The sequence below is a fragment of the Arvicola amphibius genome, chromosome 9, assembly GCF_903992535.2.
Source record: "Arvicola amphibius chromosome 9, mArvAmp1.2, whole genome shotgun sequence".
NCBI lineage: Eukaryota > Metazoa > Chordata > Mammalia > Rodentia > Cricetidae > Arvicola > Arvicola amphibius.
In genome coordinates, this window is record NC_052055.2 from 98,359,479 (window position 1) to 98,387,094 (window position 27,616).

Genomic DNA, 27,616 nt, shown 5'->3' on the forward strand with positions numbered 1-27,616 from the left:
GTGGAAAAAAATACCACTAGAATATGTGGGGGAGATGAGCCAGCTGAAAAGATATTCCTAAAATAGAACCAAAAGACAAACCAAACCGAAAAGGAAACAAAGCAAAGTTTTTCAGAACACAGCCGTCCGTACACCCGAGTGGTTCCACAGAGGAGACGCCCTGACAGAGCACACTCTTCGGTGAGGACATGGCCCATGCCGTGCACTGGTCCGGGTTAGCCACGCCAAGAAACACATCTCCGACTCAGTGTTTTCTATAACCGACTGAAGTGGGGAATGTGGAGAGCCGGAGCTATCTGTGGAACCATCCTCAGTTGCATTGAGCCACGTATTGCCCATCTTCTTCCCCCTTCCCCACGCCAAAGTCTCTGGCATAATCTTTATGGAGAGGTGCCTTGTTCATTTTATGGCTCACACCTACACAGCAGGCTTTCCTGTCTCTGTACTCCAGGAAGGCATTTATACAGATCTGCAAAAGGCCACCAAAAAGGACCAGGCCGTACCACCCCCAGTGCCACCCCCTACTCCGGTGTAACAGTTATTTTGAGCCTAAGCATCTGAGAAACAGTCAAAGCAGAAAGAACAGTTCTGCCACCCCTGTTCCCCATCTGGGTAAAAACAAGACGTAAATTTCCCTTTGAGGCCCTGCCCACCTTCCAGAATCAGAACAGCCCTCAAGGCACCATGGTGGGTCTGTACAACAGACTTCTCTTCCACCAACTTCCCCTCCCACAATTCATTGTTCCCAGAAGCCCAACACCTTTTTCCTTTGTTTAAAAAAAGAAAGAAAAAAAAGCAATTCATACATCCATTGTTGTTTGTTAAAAACGGACTATTAACTCCAGGGTCTGGCTGCCTCTCTGGCTTTCCATTCTGCTATGAACATCTCTGGGGAAGAAAATAAATCCTCAGCAAACATAGCTCTGTGTCTTTTCTCCTGGCCATCCGTTTTCTTAGTCTGACTTACAAGCTTCATCTGCAGAACGTGAGGCTAGAGAAAAGGGTTGTTTTCTTTTCCCACACCGATAGCCCAGCAATACACAGTAATCAGGGAAGGGGAGGGGGGTCCAGAATGCACTGGCCGATGCTTCCAGAGCAGGTTTAAGTGCTTGGATTCAGTTCTCGTTCTTTAGGACAATCCACCTGACGGCCCTTGTGCTAGTCTGCCACAAGAAGACTGGGTGATTTAAACACACGGATTCATTTTCTTATAGTTCTAGAGACTAAACATCTTCGATCAAAGTGCCAGTAGGCTTGTCTCATTTGAAGGCCACAGATAAAAAGCCATCCCTTGATTCCCACCTAGTTCCTGGTGAGTTGCTGGTCATTGCTGGCTTCCCTTGGCTGGTAGACTCGTCACCCCCAATCTCAGTTTTCACATCCACACACAGTCTCTCCGTCCGACTGTCCTCCTTTTTATCAGGACACGCATCCTACTGAATTGGAATGCGTGCTGTTCCCTTGTCTTCACTGATTGCCTTTATAACAACCTTATCTTTTGTTTGTTTGTTTTGTTCTGTTTGTTTGTTTGGGTTTTTTTTTTTTTTGAGACTTTCTCTGTAAAGCCCTGGCTGTCCAGGAACTTACTCTGTAGACCAGGGTAGCCTCAAACTCGGAGAACCACCTGCCTCTGCTGGTATTAAAGGCATGAGTCACCGTGGCCTGGTGTACCAACCCTATCAACAAATGAGGTTCCACTCTGAGTTGTTGAAGATTAGGGTTTCAGCAAATGAGTTTTGGGGGTGGGGGCCATATTCAACACCTTAGCCAGACTAAAGGAGAGGTACAGATTAGAGTCAGTCTAGACTCCATCTATTCCAGATCTCCTGGGAACAAGGCTCTCTGGTGGAAATAAAGTGAATATTGCTATCATCCATCTATCAGCCCGGGGAATAGCCAGTCCTTCATAGGTACAGGACAGAGTCTTCGTGGGTTTGATTTGGTGCTAGTGATAATGGCTCTACAGTGGCACTCTGCTTTGCCGGAAGTTAGGGATGTGGCTTCAAAGGGTAGCAGTCAATCCCTAGCGAATTGAGTGGCAGGGTTGGAGTAGATTGATCACAGTTACAGTTGGCTTTTCCTAAAATTGTGGGTTCCTCATCTAAGGATTCAAGCAATCACGCATAAGAAAAGGTCAAAGCAGCATTCTGGAACGCTCCAGAAAGCAAATCTTGAATTTGCTACATGAAGAGTATTATACCACATTGCATGTATGACGTGATATGTAGGCATTGTGCCAGGTATGCCTGGAGGTAGTCTATGTGCAGATGTGCATGGCTTATGTGCAAACATGACACCATCCAATGCCCTTGAGGGCCCATGTATCCGGAGGTCTGGAACCAATCCCCTGTGGATATATGTCCTACAGAAAGCCAAATGCCTGAGGGAAGAAAATAAACCCAGCTCTCATCAAGAAGACAAATTTATCCCAAATCAACATCATTACATTGAAGTCAGAACTGCCAAGTTCAAGGGTATCAGTGGAGTGGGAAGCACAGTGTGTACTGAGCTCATAAGTGGAATCCTTGCTGTCGGGGACTCCTTGTCCTGGGGTTTCATTTTCCCCATTTATTTCTTTGATTTAACAGGAAAAAAATGTCTTGGCTTCCATGCTATGCTAGTTCTCCCCTGGAATTAATATTGATAGTATTTTTACGTTCTTTAGCCTTTTGTCCCTCTTGGGATCCTGTAGTTCCCAATGTGAGGGCAATGCACCCAGAGAGGAATTCCAATGGAGGCCACCCTCCCAGATTCCTGCTGCAGGTTCCTCAACATGCCACATATTCTGCAGTGCAAGTGCATCGGAAGGCAAGTCACAGGGGAACTACTGGTTAGCTCGGGATTACAACAGGTTTGCCTTTTTTGATCTGGGTTTTCAAGAGGCTCCTATCTACTGTAGTGAAGATGATATGGATTGCTTGCCCTCTACTTCCTGGCTTTCCTAAGTGTGGGGCAAGCTGGGCTTGGAAGTCAGCGGCTTATGCTGTAAAGAGTAGAGGTTCATGGGAAAAGACTTCTTTTTTCAGATACGGCAAAGCGTTGGAGAAATGAAACAGAGATGGAAATAAGGGATTACAGAAAGGTAAATATCTTCTTCTGATTTATGATTTCCTTTGTTTTGATTTTCTTTTGACTTCAGGATTATAGTTCTAGATGAGACATAACCTACAGACCAACTACAGAAAACGAAAACTAGTTTTCCTATTATTTTGTTTGCAAAGCTATGACTGGATGACGTTGCAGATCCAAGATGTCAAAATTAAAGGCTGCCTGCAGTTTGAAGTGTCACCACCTGGCATGGGCTAGGTTGGTCTCATTCGCTTTATGTGATTGATGAAGAAGGTCATTGTCTTGATCAGAATACTGTGAATGGATTCATTGGGCTGCATTCCAAAATCACCAAAGAATGTCCGGTTTCATGCTGGCATTTGTACCACCAGCCCACGCCTATCAGCTAAGAAGGAAGTCAGAGCAAACATGGCATGCGGCCCACTCTGTCAAGACATTAACTTTCTCATTTCTTTATTCCTCTGCAACTCAAAGCACCCAGGAATCCAGCAATATCCCACAGTAGTAACTCTGGGAACAAGAAGGGTGTCTTAGCTAGGGTTTCTATTTCTGTGAAGAGACACCATGCCCACGCAATTCTTATAAAGGAAAACACTTAATTGGGATGGCTTATAGTTTCAGAGGTTTAGTCCTTTAGCCTCATGGTGGGACATGGCATGCAGGCATGCATGTTTCTGGAGAAGGAGCTCAGAGATCTTCATCTTGATCTGCAGGCAGCAGGGAGTGAAGGGTAGAAGGACATGTCACACTGGGCACAGCTTGAGCACGGGGAGAACTCAAAGTCCACACCCACAGTGACACGCTTCCTCTAACAAGGCCACATCTACTCCAACAAGGCCACACCTACTAATAGTGTCACTCCCTTTGGGGGCCATTTTCTTTCAGACCACCAACACACAGGGTGTTTTCTTTGAGTCTCATCTAAGCAGTGTGATCTAGGACCAGGTCCCTGGTGTGACTCTTCCTTCCCTTCCTTGACTTTGCCCCCAGAGCAATGTGGATATTCTAGATTTTGCTGCAGGACTGAGGCTAGCAGTGATACTCAGATATGAGGACTAGTCAACAGTACGGAGATCACCACCAAAGGCAAGATGGCATCAACACAAAGGTGGGTTACCTTCGGTAACCTCTTGAAGATGTCAAAAGCTTATTTCATATGTGCTAACAATGCTATAATAATTGTACCATATGAGTACAATTATCTGCAGTGTGGAAGAATAGAGAGAGAGGGGCAGAGAGAAAGGTGTGCTGGAGATAAGACTTGATAAGACTTCTGGCATTGGTACCAGATGAAAACAGTCTCTGTCGTCTGTCTCTGTCTGTCTCTGCCTCTCTGCCTCTCTGTCTCAGCTGCACATGGATGTGGACATGTAGAGGTCAGAAGGTCAGAGGACAACTAAGAGTCAGCTTTCTCCCTTCACCATGGGTCTTCGGGAGAGAACTTAAGTCATCAGCCTTGATAGTGCGTGGTGTGTTTACCTGCTGAACCATCTTACCCACCACACTACAGAAGTTTTACTCCTAACACTATTTCAGGATTTTTTTTTTAAGCTAATAAGTGGACCATTCTTTTATTTTTATTATTATTATCATCTCTTTTTATGGCTTTCTCTTTTAGCAAGCCACCCTATTTTTGCAAGAGTAAGAATGTTTATCTTTGCATCTTGCTCTCTGGTCCAAAGGCAGCTGCTTCCAGCGCAGCAGCCTCATGGCCACACACTCTGTGGTCTCCGGCTCCACTGGAGGCTGAGTTTTACCATCTGCGCTAGCCAGAGCTCCCCGGGCTCTTTTACAAACAGATTCCGTTCCCACAAGGAAGAAGGAAGAAAGGAATTTTCCAGATCTCTAGAAAGGCAATGTGCTTTCTGTCTTAGCCACGTAGCATCCTCATTAGCCCACCCCAGACAAATCAACTCTCCAGTTTTGATGTCTAAAAGCAATTGCAACCACGTTACCTTAACTAAGCTCCATAAGGAGAGCCAAGAGTAACCAGAACGGGAATGAAAAACACATGGCGAAGATGGGAACAACATGTCCACTCAAGTACCTTTGCAGTTTGCTCTCTCAAGACATGTTGCCGAGGGCTGCAGAGGCTGTTCCATGGGTGTGTGTGTGTTGCGGTGGGGGGGGGGGGGTGCTCAGGGGCTCCTGTCTTCCTCCCTGATCAGCAGGAAAGGGGGCTGTGACGGAGAGCAGGGGTTTCCCACATCAACCTTCTGCTCCATGATGGGAAAAGGCTGGATGCGGGAGCAGTTTCACAGATTCTCATACAATTCATAGTAAGGCCTAGCTTCGGGCTGGGGTATTTTCCGCTCGTGACGTGGCACGGAGGGGATTGGGGCAGAGCATACGTACGCAAATGCTCAGAGCTCCACGTATGCCATGGAGCCTGGCGTACGCGCAGAGGCTGCCGTGGCCGTCATCACCGTAGCTGTTTCGTGCTTCTCTGAGAGTTCCACACCAGTGATTCTGACACTTTCCAGGGAAAAGTGCAGACTTTTGGTACTGTTTTTTTTTCTTTTTCAAAAAATACACGTGCTGATCGAACTGAACAACTGGGAAGCTGCTTCATCTGCTCTCTCAAACCTTGTCATCCGCAGTTGGAGGATTTTTGAGAGAATGCATACTATTAGGCGAGTCGTTCTAAGAATCCAGACGAAAACAGAGAGGAAGCAAACCATACAGTCTAAGTCCAGAGATCAGGAACTCGGCAGCAATGGCACCGGAGGGCAAGTCATAGCCGCTTCTCGACTTGGACAGACAGGGCGCTAGAATAATACCACTACAATACACTATTGTGAAAGAACTCTTTAATCTTCCTTTCCGAGGCTCAGGTTCTTTTCTGATTTTGTATTTTTTTTTTCCTAGCGTATTTCATTTTGCTGTTCAGAATACATTGGTCTGCCTCCATGGACTTGATACGCAACTATCAAGACTCAGTATGCTAGGAGGGCAAGGGTTGAAGAGTTCTGTGGAGACCCAAACAAGGCGGGAGTCCTTTGAACCCCTGGAGAGGATAGTAGAGGCTAAAGGCTAATTTAGAGCCATGCCATAAACTAGCAAGTGACTAGGGCCAGCTCTTCAATATTGACAGATAGTGCTGGAGGCTCCTAGAGTCAGCCTGAAAGCAGCTGGACTTTAGCCTTTCTGATTTTCTACAAGAAAGCAATTCAAATATGTGAGTCTGCAGGCAAGCTCACAGAAGCCACATGCTTATAGTGTCAGCAGCACCACTGGAGCCCCGGGTGTCTGTGTTCTGAGAATTCCAGTCAACAGATTTTGGTTTTGCCTTCAGGAAGGGCAACAGAGACTTTCCCAAAAGCAAACTTTTGGACCCAACAAGCATGTATCCCTTAAACAATGGAGAAACGTTCTGAGAACCATGAAGTTAGGCAATCTCATCATCGGGCAATTTTGTCACTGGGTGAGCTGCAAAGCATGCTCTTCTTCAACCTCAGATGGTGTGGCCTCCTACACGTGCGGGCTGGAAGGGTCAGTGTACTGCTTCTTATTGCAGCACAGCACGCTACTTACTGCGCTGAGCATGGCAGACAACTGGAACATCATGGCAAGGTTCAAGTAAGTAAATATTGAAAAGACATAGTAAAAGTCCTTGGTGAGAGCCATTGTTTTCAACTTCCACCATGCTAATGTGGTGGTGTCTGCTTTGATCTAACTGCCATTCTGAAGCACATTTAAAGAACTCTCCAAAGGGCCTCCGTTTGGGCAATACACTTTGTAAATGTGTACTTTCGCCTCTCTTCTCTGACATTGCAACACACATAGCAAGCAAAGGGCAGACAGGGCACAACTTACTGACTGCAGGTACATACCCTTACCCAGTCATTCAGGAGCTTGCTGAGGGTCCCCTGGTCCCTTCTGCCTAGAGTGGTCATTCTCAACCTGTGGGTCTAGACCCTTTTAGGAGCTGCTTATCAGATATTCTGCACATTACGATTCATAACACTAGCAAAATTACCGTTATGAAGTAGCAATGGAAATAATTTTATGGTTGGGGGTCAGCATAGCATGAAGAACCACACTAAAAGATCACAGCTTCAGAAAATTTGAGAATCACCGGCCTAGAGGAACAGAGGCCCCTTTGGGGTTCTTGCAGGTCCAGGAACATTTGTATATTTTCGTGTGGAGACAGCCCTGTGCCTCTTATGGGTTAGGTCTAGATAGGATCATCAGAAGGGTTTGGGAGCCAAGAGGGTGGCAAATGCTGAGGCTCAGGGAAATGACAGCTCAAAATGAAAGCCTCGGGAGCAAAATTCCTCACTGACCTTCTCCTGACCCTCTGTTCCTCCTTCTCCCTTGAGGCAAGCCATAGGAGCCCAGGTCATGGAAATTGGAACCCCTCTTTCCCAAGTCAGTCATGAAATACAAAAATTGTCCTCTAACTTTCCTATCTATAGGAATTAGAGTTGAACTACTTACATATATGTTTGAATACAGACATATGAGTGCCATGATGCTTGTGTGGGGGTCAGAGGACAACGTCTGGTTTGGGCCCTTGCCTTCAGCTTCTTTGAGACAGGGTTTCTTTGTTGTTTGCAACTGTAAATGCAAAGATAGCTACTCTAAAAGCTTCCAAGGATTCTCACATGGCCACCTCCCTTCTCACCATAGACCTCGTACAAATACATGCTGTGTGTAGCTCTCTGTGGGTTCCGAAGATTCAAAATCAGGTTCTGATGTGTGTGAGTCAAGGGCTTTACCCCTTTGAGCCCTCTCCCCAGAACCTCTCCTGCCTTTTCATTTAGGAGTTAGCCACAGGGAAATTCTCTCGTCTATCTAGTCTGAGAGTAGATTATAGACTTCCAGTTCCAAAGGGCCCTGCCTCACACCTGGGAGGAAGGAATGCGGCACCAAGCGGCCACAAACAATAGGAACAAGCCCTGTGGCTTTCCCATTTGTCTGTTTCCGCTGGGTCATCACTTTTTTCTGGTCATATCTCTGTACAGCAGCTCCTGCCTTATTGACCCCAAGCATGAAAATGGATGGTTCTTCCTAGACCTGTGCTCTTTAATCTGAAGGTTCTTATTGTCCGGTCCCAAAGGACCAGGACAAATAGTTAATTGAGGTGCCTATTAGCATACCAAAGTACTTGTTAGCAGCTTGCTGACCGCCAGGCTCACTCAGTGCCTGTGGCTCCTCTCTGCTCTTCCCACCCTTACCCCTACCCTGAACCGCTCTAACCATGGGTCTTGGTCTTGTCTTCCCTTCCCCCAGCTTCTCTTTCATATATATATATATGAAGTTGTTGCCATTTCAGCCACTTATTTGCTTGGTCCTCACTCTCTTGGTCCTCTGCTTTTGGTCCCTACTCCTCCCTCTCTCTCTTCTCTACAGCTTTAGTCCCCTCCCCTCTCATGCCCGACTTCAGTCTGCTGGTCATGTCCAGTCTGCTGCTTTCTCTCCCTGCTCTGGACTCTCACTCATGTACAATGAAAACCTTCTCTTCTACTGTCCCTTGTAGTGGCTATATGTCCTCATTTCCATCCACTTAGGCCATGTACAGTTTACACTCTGACAAATGCCTTCCTGTCCCTCCTGTTAACCCAGCAATTGCTAGCTGATTTCAGCAGACTCCAGTGAATGGCCTTCTGAGGAAAAGTTCAAACACCACTCTGTGAATATCATTGTGCTGACAGCTGCTGCTTGCCTCTGACTCCTGGTTTCCGCTCAGACTCACTGCTTGAGACCTAAAGAATCTTCTCTCTCTCTCTCTCTCTCTCTCTCTCTCTCTCTCTCTCTCTCTCTCTCTCTCTCTCTCTCTCTCTCTCTCTCTCTCTCTCTCTCTCTCTCTCTCTCTCTCTCTCTCTCTCTCTCTCTCCACTAAGTTAGCCTGCTATCTGGGGCATCTCCTTTGCCAGCCTTGGCATTGCCTGTGGGCTCTGTCTAGTCTCAGGAAGTTGAGACTCCCGTAGACCCTACAACCTGACTTTGACACCAGTCACCCCTGTTTTAGAGAGGGCTTTTGGCAACTGCTGTGGACCCGTGACTGTGCCCACCGTTCCCTTTGTCTTGATACATCACGTTGTTCTGCTACCCTGCTGATCTGTTCTTAGAGCTTCTGCCTGTCCTGGTCTGAACAACCTCCGTTTCCTGACTACTTGGGCCTGGTTTGTCCTGGAGGACACTGAACTAGGTTGGTCTTTCTGTTGGCTCCTTCAGGAGTTAGAGGCCCCTCCTCCATCTATCCTCTGTCCCAGGGCTCCTTCAGGGTCTGCCTGCTGCTCCTGGCACTCTGCACAGTCACCAGGCTCCTGGTGAGAGGGAGGTACAGCTCAGCCCGTCTCCAGCAGGGCTTTCATTTCTCCTGAGACTGATTTTTATCACATATCTGTGGTCTCAATCATATGTTTGGGGTTCCTGTGAGACTGATGATTTGGTGAGATACGGCCATTTTCCAAGTTCACTGGGAATCTGTGGCACCCTGTATTGCAAACCAGCAGGACAGAAGAATGAACCACCCCGTGCAGTTTCCCATAGGAACCCCAAGCCAGGCTCCTGGGCTTCCCACCTCTCTCATAACAAACGGGAAGAGGCTACAGAACACCTCTCAGGGTGATGGGGTTTAAGCCAGCTTTCTGCCACAGAGCCATTCCCCTAAGATGTACACACTCCATCCCTGGTACCTGCGGGCATGGTGCCTGACTAGGAGAATGGGCGTTGCATGTGTGATTAAGGGTCACAACGTGAGGAAATTGTCTTGGATTAACTGGGTGGGCCGAGTGCACTCCTGAGAGCCCTTACCACATGAAAGGCAACGTCAGGGAGAGATTTGAAGACGCTCTGCTGTTGCCTTGGAAGGGGAGGCAGGAGCCACAGGCTCTAAACACAGGCAGCCTTCAGAGCTGGCAAAGTCGAGGAAACGAATTTGTTCTAGTGTGTATTCCATTCTAATGCCTCACTTTTAGCTCACGGAGACACACGACAGACTTCCCACCTTCACGGCTAGAAGACCATGAACTTCGACAGGTTTAAGACAGAACATTGATCCCGACGGACAGCCTCAATATGAAACTGATGTAGTCACCACTGTGCTTCAGCTGTGTGGATTTCACTGCGGTTCCTCATTTGAAAGCCAGGGATTATAATAGTACCTAACGGTTGTGAAAGTGAAGCCATTGTTTCCATGGCATTTGCATCATATTTACATATTTGCATATTCAGTGCTCTTGGCACGTCATCTAGAGATGGATGTGTGAGAACATGAATAGCTTCCTCATAAGTAAATGCTGTGCCATTTTATTTTAGGGATTTGGACATCTGTAGGTTTTAGAACCCCAAGGGATCCTGAATCGAATTCTCTGTATATAAAGAGGGATAACTTTGTACATGCCACATTTATACATGTATATACACATAGAGTATTTCCAGGTGTATATATGTGTAAGATAATGCTCTGAAGAAAATATAGAAGGAGAAGCAAGTTAGATGAGGCACTAGAAGGTGACTGTCAGCTTTAGATGGGGTGACAGGTGGATCTCAGATGTGGTTTGATAAAGAAGAGACTAAGATGTGTGATTTTTAGGTACGTGCATGGTGGATAGAAGCCCCATCAAGTGTGAAGGTCCTCGACCCAGCTGGGAGGAGGTCAATGTGATTGGACACCTCTAAATAGAGAGGAGGACATGCAGGCTGGGACTAGTTTTCTGGCCCCTGGATCATGCAGGAGTCTGCCGGCCATGCTTAGAATTTGGCTGTGCTGACTCAGGAAGCCTTTCTAGGGTTTTGGGGAGGGCAAGCTGTATTCGAGTTCAAGTTACACATACAATAACAGGTTTGTAAAGGCAGCTAGATGTGAGGTTGAGTGCACTCTGGTCTTTGTGGCTGTCTGGATGCTCCTGCTTTGGGCTTGGTTCGTTGGTATTGCCCAGGAAAGAGAGGGGTGCTGCTTAGGAAAGGAGAGCAGCTGAGGGAAGAGAGCCAGGCCCCGCCCAGTGGATCAGCAGCCAGACAGGAGGATCAGCTGCTCTTGCTAGAGTCTAGGACTGCGGCCTCTCCGTTCTTCCACCCCATCTCCTCACATGAAGGAGACTGACCTTGGCGCTGTGACCTTGGCACTTGGGAACCTAAGCCCCTGACTTGTTGAGGACCGTGTTTGAATCACAAGGTCCCTTCTCAACCTTTCCCTACATCTTGCAGAGTTTTTTTCCACCTGGAAGTGTGTGCCAGAATGGCATGGAGACTGGGATTATTTCTTCCTCTCAAGGAAGCTTGCCAGGTGTGCTTCACTAGAGGGCCAACACACTGGCACCTGCTTATAGGACTTCTTCGCATTTTCAGTTTGTCGGGGCAAAGAAAGGGGCGCCTACAGTGAAATTTGTCTGTGTGGGTAATCAGTTCTCTTAGCGTTGTGGATTGTTGTACATTACCACTCTTTTGCTGACTTTCTCTGACAGCCTTCTGTCTTCTGACTCTGGGGTTGGAAGAGAAGAACTCTTGACCATGGGACCTCAGTTCAACACAGTTAAAACTGGCTTTGAAATAAAGACTATACTGTTTTTGTTCCCTAAGTTGTATTTTGAGAGAAAAACATGTCTCCTAAAATTAATTAAAAGACTGTGGCTAAAAATTGGATGATTGTTCAGAAATGGAAGCTTCTAAACTTTGGAATTTATAGAGCATCCTTTGGCCAACCTCCAACACACTGGCCCCACCCCCACACTGTGGAGAATGAGAATCCCAAGGCAGACGATCTACTCAAGGGTACATTATCATCAAATATTAGTGTTCAGTCCCCAATAAAATGCCACTTAAAACATTATTCTAAGCACCATGTTCTTATACGGTATACAAAGGGGTCAAGAATGAACATCAAGCCTGCTTGCCAGCCAACATCTCAAAATGGAGAAAGATCCAAGCTCCTCCCTTTGGCTTTCAGGACTCCCAGAACTCTTAAGTACGAACTGACCCGTACAGTTTAGTTTCCCAAATGTTTGCTAGACAGTTGGGTGAGTCACTGTGCCAGCTCTGAGTCTGACTAAGAAAGGTAAATACCAAGCTCCAGGGATGCAGGGTACCCTGAAGAATCTACGGGAGGGGAGGTTGGCATTTCCAGTTTCTGTTCCCATTTGCGTTGCTCTCACTGTGGGTGGTCCCCATCCTGCTCTCCCACTCACTGCTTCTGAGCCTCCACACCTGCGAGGATCTAACAGGCCTCCTCAGAGAAGGGCATGAGCCCTGTGGGGCACAAGCATAGCTGTGTGATACACTCACAACAGTGCAGGCTGGGCCTATACACACCTCAGCACCCACTTCTTTTCTCCCTCCCATTCAAGCTGAATGAAAAAGAAAATACAAACGGTATGTGTGTGCGTAAGGACATGTGAGGTTCTGTGTGGATGCCGGAGGCAGACAAATGCATTCACTGACCAAAAATCCCTCCAGACACACCAGCCACCATGACTGCTGCGCTGCCTACAACATGGTCAGGTTCTTTGCCTTTTTTTTTTCTCTTTCCACTTTTATTTGAAGGGGCCAAGACACTTCTTTATTCCCTTTCATAAAATATTGAGTGTTAGAAAATCTCCAACAAGAACAAAAAAAAGTAAACCAGCCCTAGTCCCTAAATCATTAGACTTCAAACACACACTTCGTGGATTTCCTGGGCCTTAGAGAAACCACATTTGTTTCCATCTCTGCATCTTGTCCCCGGTCTTTCCCACTGCCGTGTTCACAGACGTCAGGGATCCATCTCTGCTTCCTACAGGCTGAGCACGCCAAGAGGAGCAAGCCAGTAAGCAGCATTCCCCTGTGGTCTCTGCTTCAGTTCCTGCCTCGACTTCCCCTCATGATGGACTGGAAGCTGGAAGCTGAAACAAACACTGTCCTCCCCAAATCGCTTTTGGCCATAATATTTGTCACAGCAACAGAAGTCAAACTTAGATACATATATTTTATGTTATTAACTGATACGGGTTTTTCCTTTTTGATTTGACTCTGAATATTATTTTTTAAATTGTAACAAAAACCTGTTTTTAATTATTTTTTATTCCTATGTGTACTTTAAATGCAAACGAAGCAGTAAATTGTAAAACGCACTCTTTGAAGTTAAAATCTGATGAAAAATTAAATGGCAGAGGCCTTGTGTCGTATGACAGTGGCCTGTATTCAATTTCCAGCACCAAAAAATTAAAATATTTATCTTTACTAATTTTAGCTTTTAAAATACCATATTTAGGAAGCACATCTGTTACATAGCAGATTGCCCAAGGCTTCTCTTTGTTCCTTTCTATATTCACTCTCAGTTTAACACAATGGGAATAAAGTGATACGCTTTGGATAAACCAGTGGTATTAACAAAAAAAAAAATTCAGGAAAACAAATTTGTGAGGCTGGCTGGCTCGGTCTGCAGGGAAATGTGTTTGCAGGTGCAGGCCTGATGACTTGAATCCAATCCCAGAATCCACATAAAAGTGGAAGGAGAGAACAAACTCCAAAGAATGTCCCCTGACTCCCACAAGCATGCGATGGCACATGGACACATGCATACGGGCAATAATGATAAGGTTTTGAAGGGAGGGTAAGAACAATTGAGTTCTGTACGACTCAAAAGGCTGCAGTAAAAGTTGGAGAAATCACGGGACCCATCTGACCTAGAAGCCGGTTGGTACAGTCTAATAAAATGTTGGCAAAATCTCCAGCTATGCTTTTGATCCCATTTGTGCAACCATGACTAGTATTTTAACACAAGAACTAAGAGGAATCACACTGCCATGTAGAAATACTCAGTATTCAAAACATGGGATTTTGAGTAGACAGTAAAAGTATGTGGACCATAAATTAGACCTAAAATAGGTTACCATATAACCTGAGTATATTTATAGTTAATGTGTAGTTATATACTTTTAAAATAAAAAACCAGGTCCTCTTAAATTATAATGAACAACCTATTTTAAGATGAATCAAAAACACTTCCTTATGGAAGGAAGATATAACCCAAATGGCTGAAGATCTCCTTTTCCCCCTTAAAACTGTTTATGTTGATGATTGCTCTTCAGCAAGGATGTCTAGAATCAAGAGGCAGTAATGGGACTGAGAAGATAGCTCAGCAGGTAAGTACTGGCTGTACAAGCTTGAGGACCAGAGTTCAGATCCCCAGCATCAGAGTAAATGCCGGGTGGGTGTAGCAGTCAGCCTAGGATCCAGTGCTGATGACGTGGTGGCAGAGGGTCCTTGGAGCAAGCTGCTAGATTAGCTGGAATAATGAACTCTTCCTTCATGTACAGATCAGTCAAGGAAGAAACCTGACGTCAACTTCTGGCCTCCACAAACATAAGCACACACTTGTACCACCCTCACATGCACCACACACATGTGAATGCACATACATACACATACAGTCATGTCCCACACATACACAAACAAAAATTAAATCAAGACAAGAAAAAAGAAAAAGTGTAAAAATGGAAGAATGGTTATCATGGGTAGAACCACACACAATTTTCTCCTTTTCTCTTTCTGCTGTTCTGCTTTTTCTATGACAAGTAAACACTATTTGTATCGTTTAAAAAAAGCAATGGAAAATATAAGCACCAAGAATATGGTTTTACCTCCTATTTTGGTGGGTAAACAAGACTTAAAATGAACACCAGGGTCACATATTCCAAGTACTAAGTATTCTGAGATGAAGAGCAAGGTATCCTCACTCTAGGTTTGGAAACTGAGGAAAAGAATGAGTTGGTCTAGGATCTTGGATGGAAAGTTCTGGAAGCACTAAGTAGGATGATGAAATGTACAAGTTCAAAACATGCTTAACAACAGATGGTGTCTGCACAGTCAGAGAACCCTGTATTGGGAAGAATGCACAGCTCTTAGTAGATTTTTCTATATTATATTTTCTAAGGCTGGGGAGGTCTAGGTTGGTCACCGAATGTTTGCCTAGCATTCACAAGGCCCTGGATTTGATCCTTGGCTTTTTCATTTTTGGAAATCATTTATTTCATTATTTATTTTTGTATATGTATGAGTGTCTTTATGTACCTATGTGTGTACATGCACATACGTACATGTTATCCACAGAGGCCAGGAGCGGGTGTTACAGGTGGTTGTAATATGGCTGCTGGGATCCAAACTCCAGTCCTTCGGAGGAGCTGCAAGTACTCCAGACCTCTAACTCCACTCCCCTAATCTTTTGTAAATACTGGGAAAAGTTTCTAAAATGCAATGATTTGAACTAATAGGTCTTCTACTCAATGAAAGACAGGATGAATCCCACCACGTGCCAATGCTTTATCACCGACCAATCGGTTATCAGCCCAATAATAACACAGAATTCAATTCGCAGAAACAAGAAAGCAGCAGCAATGAACCAATAAACAGCACCTGTGAGATAAGGCCATATAAACCTAAGACTTGGGTGCCTGGTCTATGCTTCAGAATCAAAACAACAACAACAACAACCAACCAAGTAAATAACAAAAAAAAAAAAAAAAAACTGGGGTAGGAATATTTTTAAATTATGATCGAGTCTAGTAAGAGATGCTGGCCTATGCCATGTTGATTGTCACCTGAGTAGGGTTATCAATACTGAGAACATTATGCAATCTGCCAGAGCATCACTCAGTCCTGTACATCTAAGCGGCAAGAAATGGTAAGATACGCACACATTCGCTTTAAAGTGCACAACAGCTCTGGACTTTCAAACCATCGGCCGTAGCGTGTAAGTCATCTTGTATAAACATACTTTCCCAGAGTAATCCGACACATCAGTAATTGGCCTTTCCACCCAGGCCTCCCGGAAATACTGGGATGGGGGTGGGGGTGGGTTCTTAAGTACACCGCAGCTTGACCCTAGCCTGTGTTTATCTTAGGATTTTCTTTTTCTTCCTTTGCTTTCTCTTCTAAAAGCTCTTCTGGTTGGCAGTTCTGGTTCCCACAGAGGCAGGCCAAGGTGAAGACGGGCTAGGGTTGTTCTCAGCATCTAAGCAGGTACCACAGCAGCCATTTGGGGAGCTGGTGTCCTGAGGTCCCAGCGCCTATCAGAGTCTAGGGCACACCCTTGGCACTGAGCACAATGCCATCTAGGCACAGTGGGCATGGGAGTATGACTCAGACACGTACTGGAACCGACAGGTGTGAAGAGGAAAATCCCGAGTAAATGTGATCCTTACCTGTGGCATCAGAGCGCTTCCTTCTGCTCTGCCACCAGACCAGTGGGGATGAGGGCCACTGCTGTGCAGGCTGTGCACCTCATTGGATTGTCTCAATGTTGTGGGCTTCTGTCAACAGCGCTATAAATAAGGCATGTCCACTGGCCCAGCCCAGCAGATAAGAGCCCAACCCTGACTCCTGCAAACCTTTTTTGGTCTTTAAATGTAAGAAGTCTCAGGCCCCAGTTGGAAAGAGGCTGTTGTGTACGCGTTCCTATTTGGCCTGCCTGTCTCAAGGACACCCTAGGCCTCACGTGTATTTCAGCAATCCAAGAGCAGCCCAAACAGGGAGGCCATTGGGTCCAGAACCTCCAAGGCTATATGCCTTGCTTGGAGGCTGCAGGCAGCTGGCGCATGAGTGGGAGGGCACTTTTCTGGGGATACAGGAGCACCTCCACAGGCTCAGAAGGGAAAGCCTGGTGTCTGGTGCTCCCTGTTGGAAAGAGTTCGCTGACCTTCCTTCTCCAGCTTATGAGGACAAGGGCATTTGCCTGGGCAAGTATTCTAGAAAGTACAGAAGGAGTCATGGGTTCAAGCACCAGGCATGCATTTGGCTGTGGACTGAAATACATTTCCAGAAAGTCATGCCCTCTCCGTCATCCTCGTGTGACCATAGAGATTCTGTGTGGAACTGAAGCAGAGGGTTTACTGAAGTCTTTTAGGCAGCCTGTATGCCAGAAGAAAGAAAAGACTAGGGGAGCAGGAACTCCTGAACCTCCTTAACTTTCCAATTTATGAGCAGATGGAAGTGGTATCTCATGGCCCCTGCCCCCAACACCATCCCTATGCTGTGTGCTTGGCACTAGCTGCCTGAGCTCCCACAGAAAAGCAGCTTGGGAATTCAGACCACTGCAACCAGTGCTGTGGGCAGATGGTGAGCAAGGGTGGTTCCTGCAGTTCTCTTCAAGGCATCAGGGAAACCCATCCATCACCTTCCTACTCAGCAAGAACAGACTGTGTAAATTATAGAGGAGAAGAAAAATGGCTGCCTCCACCCTGCCAGGACAGGATCCAAACAAATTGATATCAAACAGTGTAGCAGGAGGAAAACCATCTTAATCACATGCATACTGTCATGAGTAACTGTCCTAATCTTGGGGAAGCTTAGCTGCCCTCTGTATTGGCTTGAATAAAAATGGCCCCCATAGGCTCATATATTTGCATGAAGTTGAAGAACTGTTTGGAAAGGGTTAGGAGGCGTGCCCTTGTTGGAGGAGGTGTGGCCTTGTTGGAGGGGTGTCACGGGCCCAGAGTCTCTCTCTGCCTGCTGCCTGTGGATCAGGATTTTAAGCTCTCAGCTGCTGCGCCAGCACTGTGCCTGTTTGCTCCCTGCTATGATGATAACGGACTGACTCTCTATAACCGTAAGCAAGCCCCCAGTTAAATGTTTTCTTTTATATGAGTTGCCTTGGTTTTGGGGTCTTTTCACAGTAACAGAGCAGTACTGAAGATACCCCACCCCTTTGCAAACGTTCATCCCAGCCAGCCTGGTCAATGTTTTTGTTGTTGTTTGGTTTGTTTTGGTTTTTTGAAACTGGGTTTCTCTGTGGAACAGCCCCGGCTGTCCTGGAACTTGCTTTATAGACCAGCCTTGGTCTCAGACTCACAGAGATCAGCCTGCCTCTGTCTTCTAAGTCCTGGGATTAAAGGTGTGTGCCACCACTGCCCAGAAAGGCTGGTCAATGTGTTTCACCTTCCCATAGAGGGACAGAGTTCTCTCTCAAGTATCCTGATACTCCCTGCCACTAGGCAACTCTGCACCTGGCCTGGGGAAAGACTAGAAGGCAGGGATCTCTATCTATTCTTGTTGGGTATAGACAGGTATAGATGGGGTAACTGGTTAGAGGAGGAAATGCCCTCCTCTAGCCTCCATAAGGAAGCCCAACAAATTCATAGTTCCCCAGAGTGAAATTTAGCACAATCATGCCTCAGTTTGTCATTGAGACCTAAGGAGGAGGGGTGACCATTGTTTCAAAATTTTAGCAACACTAGGATCCCATAAAAGACTAGGCTTGAAGACGAGTCAGATAATTCAGGCTTATGTGACATCCTGAGTGCTTGGAGAAGAACGGAGGCTTGGCCACTCTGGAGGTGACTGGTAATGGAGGATAAGATAGGAGAGCATGGCTAATAAAGCCTGCCACATAGCTATTAACACGGGTTAATACTCAGGTAATTTAGATCTCTGCAACTTCACCTTCTGCATCTGTAGATTCAACTGTGGGTTGTGGAAACCCTGGATCCAGAAAATACTGAAAATACAACCCACCAAGTTGCATCTCTGGCAACTATTTTTATCCCTGTGATATTGTCTAAGGCACAGAACAGTCTGGATTTCCGAAGCCTACCTGTCAGATGGCTGTCACGAAGAAGGGTCTGTGGCAGCTGCAAGCAGTTGTGGCCTGGTTACAGAACCCAAGAACAGAGCCAGGGACTGAAGCCTCGACCCTCCAGACTGTCTTTCTGAACTGGGGAATCAAAGCCCTTGGACTAGCCAAACCTTTTTTGAGGGTAATAGCCCTGATTTCCCGCCTCTGATGTCACTGGGCTGGTGGGATTCCCAAAGTGAGGCTTCAAAGCGAGACATCTCTGAGGTTGTGCTGCCTTTCTGGCTCTCACTGCTCATTCTGCTCTGAGGCAGACCACAAAGAGGATGATAATTCATCTTCCCCAGTGTGGGCTATAGACATCAGAACCACTTTCCTTCCCCCTTAAACACAGCCGTTAAACCTAAAAGTACCTCATTAACTCTCCCTGGCGTTTCAATGGAAGAGTCGGTGACAAAGAAATTCTCTAGCTTGCCTTGCTCATGAGACCCTCAGTCAGAGGAATCCTATTCCCCTCCAGGATTCTTCCCCTATCGCTATGGTGTTGCATTATGGAGGGCTATTACCCTCAGGAAAGGTTTGGCTAGTCCAAGGGCTTTGATTCCCCAATTCAGAAAGACAGTCTGGAGAATTGAGGCTTCAGTCCCAGAGGGGTCAGCAGGAACCTGAGCCACCATGCCTGTCTGGAATTTCCCACTGTGCTTCCATTTCCCTCCAACCTCTTTGTCCAGTGACGTTTCTACCCACACTTCACCAGTCTAAGCATAAACACAGGTAGTCTCCAAGTCTCCAGTCTACATGCTCCTGTGTCACGTAGATCTGTGAGCAAACGCCTTCATGTGCTTTGCTCTTGGAAGGATGTCTACGGTGGTGCTGGCCGCGGTGGTCATGAAGAAGAGTTGCTCTCCTGCAATGTTGGAACTTCCAGTCTGAGATCAGCCTCTAGGCCCCGGGGGTTCTGGAGGGAGGCAAGGAGACTGGGGGCTGAGAAAGCCAGCTAGACAATTTCTCTTGAAAGGAACTGACCAAGGACCGGGAATTCAAGTGTCCTCACAAGGAAGGACCTTCTGAAAAGAATCTGTGAGTTTGGAGGATTCAAGTGAAGGAAAACTAGGTATCTCCTTGCCCTTCTCTGGTTCTTAGCTGTGACATGCTGTAAACAAGGACAGATTTGCAAGAGAATAAGTGCAACACCACAGTGACCAGCACGCGAAACTGTGATTGGAAAAGGGGACTGAAGGAGAAACCTGGTTAGACCTTTCTGCTCAGATTCCCCCACCCTCCACAGAGCTCCCAAATATGGAATAGGATCTCTCTGAAGTGAGAGTCTTACTGTCTCCTATCAGACAAGACAGATGAGAAAAATTTCTTCTTGGTAACTTCGAGGCAGAAAAGCAAGGGATGATTAGATTATCAATGGCAGCTTCCTGATAGATGTAAATTCCTCTGACAAAAGGATCTCTTTGCCTGAGGTTCGGTGTGGCATATTTCCGTCTCTGTGAGTAGCATCCTTCTTGCTACAGCTGTGGGGGTGGGTGGCAGGCAGTCTGTTTGACGTTCATACCCCACCCACTGGAGCCACCACTGGTGGGAGGGAACAGCATCTGTGGCAGCTGGGGCCTGGCATTCTGGGTTCTGATCATGCAGGCCCAGGCATGCCAGGGAGAACTGGTCATGACTGTGGCATTTGTTCATCTTTTGCAGCTTCAAAAAAGATGCTTCTAGACTGTGCTCTCCAAAACTTCAGAGACCAACGTCAAGAGCCTAGAGTAAGCAGTGATTCAGCTTGCAAAATGCATAGTAAAGATGGACAAGATCCCTATAGTGTTGTTCAAAGATTTTCATCACCATTATCATTTTGAGAAAGGATCTATCTATCTATCTATCTATCTATCTATCTATCTATCTATCTTTCATCTATCTATCAATCATCTATCATCTATCTATCTATCTATCTATCTATCTATCATCTATCAATCATCTATCTATCATCTATCTATCATTTATCTATCTATCATCTATCTATCTATCTATCTATCTATCTATCTATCTATCTATCGTTTAGCTATCTATCATCTATCTATCAATCAATCAATCATCTATCTATCATCTATCTATCAATCAATCAATCATCTATCTATCTATCATCTATCTATCTATCATCTATCTATCTATCTATCTATCATCTATCTGTCTGTCTGTCTATCTATCTATCTATCTATCTATCTATCTATCTATCTATCTATCTACCTATCCCCTTCCAAGCTGTATAAGCTGGAACCACTGTGCCTGAGAACATAAAGCATTCTACTAGCTTTACTTATAGTTGCATTGTACTATACTTTATCCCACAGAACAGGAGAATAAACATCCTGATGGGATGTACAGGAGTTGTTTGGGTAGACAGAGAAGGGATGAAGCAATAGAAGCAGAAAAGAACATAAAATAGGCAGGTTACTAGGAAGTACCTGTGCTTGTAGAGACACCAAGACAGAACAGGAGAAAACCAGCTGGTTTGTTTAAATCTGGATGTCTTTTTGGTGTGAGGATGGAGACAGGGGGAGTGTCATTACCATGCCTGTTACAGATGGCGGTTTGGGAGTTTGGTTTTCATCTCTCAAGCCTAATATCTCCTTAGGTCAGAGGAGCAACTTAGTTTCAGCACAGTGAGTGATTCTATCTTGATTTTTCGCCTCATTTGTGTATGAACAAGCATAGAGAGGCGATAGACTTAGAAGGGAGAATATATCCCTGGCTGCCTACTATCCTGAGTAGGGAGAGCCCTCCACAGCAGGGTCTCCTGGAGAATCCCAGTCTCCTGCCCCTGGCCTATGTCTATATACTTGGGCGTTTTTACCATGGGATCTTGAAATCTTCTGACACTATTGTTCCTTGTTTGGGGGTGGGCCGACAGTGGTTGTGTTCCTCCTGGGATCCTGGTGCTGTGGCTTCCGGAGCCTGTCAGAGTGCAGCTAGCAGCTATGGCCCCTGTGCACTGCCCATCAGGGGTCTGTGTTTCTTGTCAGTTCTGAGGTCCAATAGGCCCATATACGGGCTGGTTTTGTGTGTCAACCTGACACAAGCTAGAGTCATCCGAGAGGAAGGAGCCTCAGTTGAGGAAATGTCTCCATGAGATCCAACTGCAAGGCATTTTCTCAATTAGCCATCAATGGAGGAGGGCCCAGCCCATGGTAGGTGGTGCCATCACTGGGTTGGTCCTGAGTTCTATGAAAAAGCAGACTGAGTAAGTCAGGGGAAGCAAGCCAGCAAGCAGCTCCCCTCCATGGCCTCTGCTTCAGCTCCTGCCTCTAGGATCCTGCCCTGTTTGAGTTCCTGTCCTAACTTCCTTCAGTGATGAACAGCAATGCTAAAGGTAAGCCTAATAAACTTTTTCCTCCCCAACTTGCTTTTAGGTCGCGGTGTTTTGTTGTAGCCATAAAAACCTTGACTAAGAAAGCCCACGTTTCTTCCCTTCCTTTCCTCACTGAGCTTGCCTGTTGCCGTGACTGCCTTTCTTGGGTGCTCAGAACACCATTCTTCAGGGTTTTGGCTTTATTTATGCTGAGTGCTTTGAGTGAATGGAGATGGGAAGTCCTTTGAACCCAGGTCTCTCTGCTCTTCTCTCGACTTCCTGTCTCCTACCTCCTAGTCTCCCCAAAGGAAGCCACAGAAACCAAAATTTCTCTTCCCCGACGAGGATTAGAAGAATCTGTTCCTTCTCGCAAAATAAGATAGGGAGCATAAGCAGGTCACTGTCTCCCCTCTTTCCTTTCTTGGAGTCCTGCCCCACATCTGCAGGCTAAAGGAAGGGTGCACAAAGCCATCGGGAAGAGTTCTGCTCTGCACGGACATGCCTGGCTGGGTTCCCCTCCATCTCTTTTCCATTAGCTCAACCTCCCATCCAATCGCATGTCTACACAGTGATCTCTATATCACTAACTTAAGCATAAACAGCGATTGTTTCCCTGAAGCTTTGGGTCTTGGTTTCTGAAGGGTCACTATCAGTTAGACATGAATTTGCCATGCTTCTTTCTGGTTAGCCTGTCCTTTGTTACAGGAGAGCCAGCTGTGACCCTGATGACAGACTAGGAAACTGGAGCGCCTTAAGAGCTCCTTATCAGCCGAGCGTGCACGTTCCTACCTAGCCAGGTGGTCACTGGATTCCTACACCTAATGACGCCAAGGAGCCTGCGGGGGAAGGGAAGGAGGAACATGGTGCTGGGTCAAGAGGCCTGGAGGCAACGTCGCTTGGGAGAAAGAAGAGCAAAGGCAAAGAAAAATGCATGGTTCTGGACTAGGAAGTTCGCAGATGCGGGACCAAGGTGAGTCTCCGTGAGATGCGAAATGTTTTACTCACCAGCTGTCTATCCGCAGAGCCGGGAGGACGAGTCAGCTTTGTTTCAAGTGGTTGCTGGGATTACCTAGCCACTGGATTTGATCTTACTGAAAGTTCCCTGTAAACAGCCCTTCTGCACTTCCCAGAACAATGACCGGGAAGGCGGCTGCAGAAATGTCTGCAGTATAAACACATCCCTGCAGCTCTGGAGAGTCTCAACCTAAAAAAAATAACACCAGCTTTTGCTGACGTGACAGAACCCAGGCACCTCTTCCTTCTAAGTGTGGCTTAGCCAGAACTCATTTGGATGTGGAGAAGAACCAAATTACCTTCCAAGCAAGAACTCAGATGGGAGTGTCTGGCATGCTAAACCATCACTCTCTTGGGGGCTTAGAGGATAATACCCCACTGTAATATTAAGTTGGGGGTGTCACCCCAGCCCCTGGCAGTCATCCATCGAGCACCAGTGGAGCAAAAAGCTCCATCTCAGGCCCCTCCCCTTGGGAGTTGCCTTGGCCTGGACTCCGTCTCCCAGCCTGCAAAGCGCTTATCCCTCCCCACCCCCACCAGGGTCAGGACCACGCCCACAGGCTATTTAGGCTATAAAAAGGAACACGTGGTCTCTGGGGTTTATATGGGCTCTTCTCCCCGGCAAGCTGTCTCGATCCAGAGTACCGCATTTATTAAACGCAAGCATTTTAATTTGGTCTAATCCGGTCTAATTGGAGTTATTTGTGTCGGCGGAGCAGCTTTTCTTAAGATTAAACCAAACACCCACCTTAAAAGCTTCTGACTCTAAACCATTCCCTCATCCTCTCCTGCCCTCCTGTCTGCCACCCTTCATTCTTCCTGAGGTGGTTTGAATAAGAATGCCCCCCCCCCCTCACAGGCTTATATATTTGAATGCTTACAAGGAAGTGGCACTATTTGAAAGGATTAGGAGGTGTGGCCTTGTTAGAGAAGGTTTCAAGCTAGGCCTAGTATCTCTTTTAGCCTGAGGATCAGGATGTAGAACTCTCAGCGGCTTCTCCAGAACCATGTTGCCTGATTGCCGCCATGATGAATGGACTAACCTCCGAGACTGTAAGCAAGTCCACGGTTACATGCTTTCTTTGATAAGAATTGCCTCAGTCATGGTGTCTTCATAGCAGCAGTGACTAAGACACTTCCTCAAGGCAAACCATGGAGACCCTTCCCCAGCATGGATCACAGAATCCAAAATCTTTCTCCATAGCTAGCTACTATGTCCAGGAAGAGCTGACCATAAAGAAGTTCTCTGATCTACAGCACACTAAGTAGGTCACAAGACACCACTACCCCCAATTCCAGAAAGGGTTCTGCCCACATCTAGAAGAAAGGAATGTTGCCCAGAGACGCCATGAGGAACCCGAACAGACAGGGCCTGCTGGCCTCCTGCCCCGGGTCTAGTCCATTAGCTCAAACACTTTAGTGCAATCACATTTTACACAGCTGTTTGCACTTTGCCAACCTAAAGATGAAAAGAGATTGTTCACCCTGGTCTTTAGCTCTTTAATCTGTAGGCTTCTGTGCCGTGTAACACTGTAATCAAATAAATTTATTTTTACTGGATTTCTGTATCCATAGCAAATACATGAGATAAGCCACTAAAGGGAGGAAAGATTCATTTTGGCTTGTGACTTCAGGAGGCCACAGTCACTCGGCCCCATCATTTTGGCCCTGTGACAAGGCAGAATACCACAGGGAGAGCATGTGTTAGAGCCAAGATGCTCACTTCATGGGAAGCAAGAAAAGAAGGAGGAGCAGGAGGAAAATAAAGGGTCTACTTACTATGCCACTCACAATAAGGACTTCAATGATCTAACTTCTTCCACGGGTTTCATCTTCTAAATCTCCCAAGAGTCATCAGCTTAGACATTTACTATTCAAAACAGTGTTGGATGTTGTGGCGTAGATCTGCAGGCCCTACTGCTCAGGAAGTTAAGCCAAGAGTTTGTGGTCAGCTTTAGCTATACAGTGAGTGCCTGTCTAAAACAAAACATGAGATAAAACAAAACCAAACATCCAAACCACCATATTTGTTAAGCAGTCTTTTGTTATAGAGTATGACTCACACGGCGGGCAGGGTCTCTCCATCCCTACCCCTACAGTATTTTCAGCAAGCAAACAAATGCTTAAGGGGTTCTCAGTTGTTCAAGGCTTCTGTGGTTCAGGTTTCCTGGATTCGGTAGGTCATTTTGCTTCTTGTCACACTGAAACGTGTGTGAGTACGCATGCGCGCACACACACACACACTGCATCACAGTAGGTGCTTACAGATCAGTATCACCCCCATATTACAGATGCTGTATACCCTCATTTTCTATTACTATCATTCCCATCCAATCTGCTTTTTTTTTTTTTTTTTTTTTTTTCTGAAAACAAGTTTTATTTAAATAAGGGTTTAAATACATTACATAACATTAAAACTGTAAGGGAAAAGAAAACCAAAAAACCAGTTTGTTACTTCACATGGCACTGGGTAGCTGCTACCATTGATTTGAAACATACAGCTAGCCACATGACCAATGGCATCAGTTTGGTGTTTGTTCCCTTGTCATAAGTTTAATTGATACAAGGCTGGCCCCACCCTTCAGTTCTTCCAACATCCTTTGCGATATGACTGGCTAAAAAGATCACCCTGGTGGCAAGCCACATGCCCATGACCCCCTGGGGAAAGATGGCCATTTCTGAATTCTGCCTACCTGGTCGGAACACCAGGGGCTCTTGCTAGAGATTCCCTCTAGTGGCATTGCTATTGTGGTGTTACCCATTCTCTTGTTCACCTGGGCTGTTCAAGTGGTGACATTCTCCTAGGGCAGGGGATTCTGTAAAGGGAGAGCCAAGGAGCTTCTGGGCTGACATAGCCTATGAACTTGGGGCTCTGGGCTTGGCTGAAACATAGTTATTGCTTTGTTTCAGGCTGGACACTGCAGGGGCTACTGCTTGACCTGTTTAAATGAGGGACTTCCAGACTAGACAGCATGGCTCTTTTCAGTTTATTGCATGAAGGAGTTACACTAGTCCAAGTTAAAAGCGGACCCCAAATGGTTACATTATACAAGCTGTGAGGTTTTTAAACTTGTGACAAGGGACAGGAGGGAAATTCTACTCATTGCAAGGAAATCCTCACTTAAGCTTCAGAGTCACAAGCACTTAAAACCCATGAACCTTCAGCTGATCGTCCTTAGCCAGTCCAATCTCTATTAGGAACTGGCATATGTTCTTGCGCTGGTCACCCTGTAGCTGAATTACTTCTCCATATTCTGGATGCTCAATTACAGTACCATTGCAGGCAAATTTCTTCTTAAACGCCTTCACTAGTTTCTTTTTATCGTAATCATCAGCGATCCCTTGGACTGTGGTAAGGGTCTTCCTGCCGTTTCTCTGTTGAATTCTTATATGGATATAATCCTCAGTGCCAGCAGGAAGCAGGTCATCACCCTTACTTGCATCAGCAAAGGGGTCGAAAGAGTTGAGGTTCTGAATAGCGGACATACGATACGATTCCTTTTCCTCGGTGGAAACGGCCTGCGGAAGGCGGCTGCGGGAGAAGGCGGGCGGGGGGGACGGAGCGTCGGGAAGCGAGGGGGCTCGAGGGGGAGGCAGCTGAGTCCTCGGCGGCGGCTCAGTGACTCCCAATCTGCTTTTAAAGATTTTATTCACACCAACTTTTGTGACTGGTAACAGCGCAGCGATAAATTGTCTTTTCTTTTAATTAATTTTGTTAGTTTTATTGTTTGAGAATTTCATTCATGCATATAATACATATTAATAAGGGCTACCCCCATTCCTGCCCTTTCAATATCTCCCTTATCAGCCCCACCACTTTTCCCTGCCAACTTCATGAACTGTTTTTAAAAGAAACCCACTGAGTCTACTTAGAGCTGCCTGTGTGCGCATGGGCATATTGGGTATATGGCTATCTACTGGAGCATGAGTAACTTTCAGGGCCAGCTTCCTGAAGAACACTGACTCTTCCTCCCTTAGCAGCCATCAACTGCCTATAGCTCCTCAGCCAGGGGACTTCTTGAGTGGTTGGCCAGATCTAGTGCAAGCCTTGTGCATGCAGTCACAGTCATTGGGCGTTCGTGTGTGTAACAGCCATGTCGTGTCTGAAAAACACTGTTCACAACAGTCCTCTGATACCTCTGACTCTTACAATCTTTCCACTCTCTGGCCCATGAAAATCCCTGACCCCTGTGTGGAGGGGGTGTGATTTCTGTCCCAGTTAGGACTGAACACTTCATAGTCTCTTGTTCTCTGCACACCGGAAGGTCATAGATTCCTGTGTTAGTGTCATCTTCTGTAAAAAGAAGCTTCCCTGATGGAGTCTGAGAGATACGTTCATTTGTGAATATTAAGAAAAGCACACGGGGGGGGGGGATAGTTTATTACTCTGCCTATTTATCAGAATAATGCTAGTAGATTCTCCGCTAAGGTTTATGACTCCCCCGCTACAGGTTCTTGGTCCCATTAACGGCACCAGACATGTGGCGATTGATGTGTTTTAATGAGATGATGGCAAATTCAATGGTGACAAGTTACAGCCCACTGAGGAACTACAGGAGAGAGTGGATTGAATGCTTTACTAGCCAGAGTTTGCACAGGAAACTTTCTTAAGAGCTGGAGTCGGAGTAGTCTAGTGGTAGAGTGGCCGCCTGGTGTGCAGGAAGCTGTCGGTTCCATCTATAGTAGTG

The 27,616-nt window shown here is 46.2% G+C and overlaps 2 protein-coding genes across 2 annotated transcripts in view; both read right to left on the reverse strand.

Moving 5' to 3' along the window:
* The window catches only part of Fhl2 (four and a half LIM domains 2), a 70,946-nt gene extending 54,668 nt beyond the window's left edge, over positions 1–16,278 (reverse strand). Inside the window, exon 1 of the mRNA XM_038344274.1 lies at positions 16,197–16,278. Coding sequence (XP_038200202.1) covers positions 16,197–16,205 — 9 coding nt within the window. The 5' untranslated portion in view covers positions 16,206–16,278. The remainder of the gene's footprint in view (positions 1–16,196) is intronic.
* Positions 16,279–25,901: 9,623 nt separating this feature from the next.
* Positions 25,902–26,545, reverse strand: LOC119823197 (eukaryotic translation initiation factor 1). Its single transcript, XM_038343049.2, has one exon. The coding sequence runs from the start codon at positions 26,412–26,414 to the stop codon at positions 26,073–26,075; it is 342 nt and encodes a 113-aa protein (XP_038198977.1). The 5' UTR covers positions 26,415–26,545; the 3' UTR covers positions 25,902–26,072.
* Positions 26,546–27,616: the final 1,071 nt, after the last annotated feature.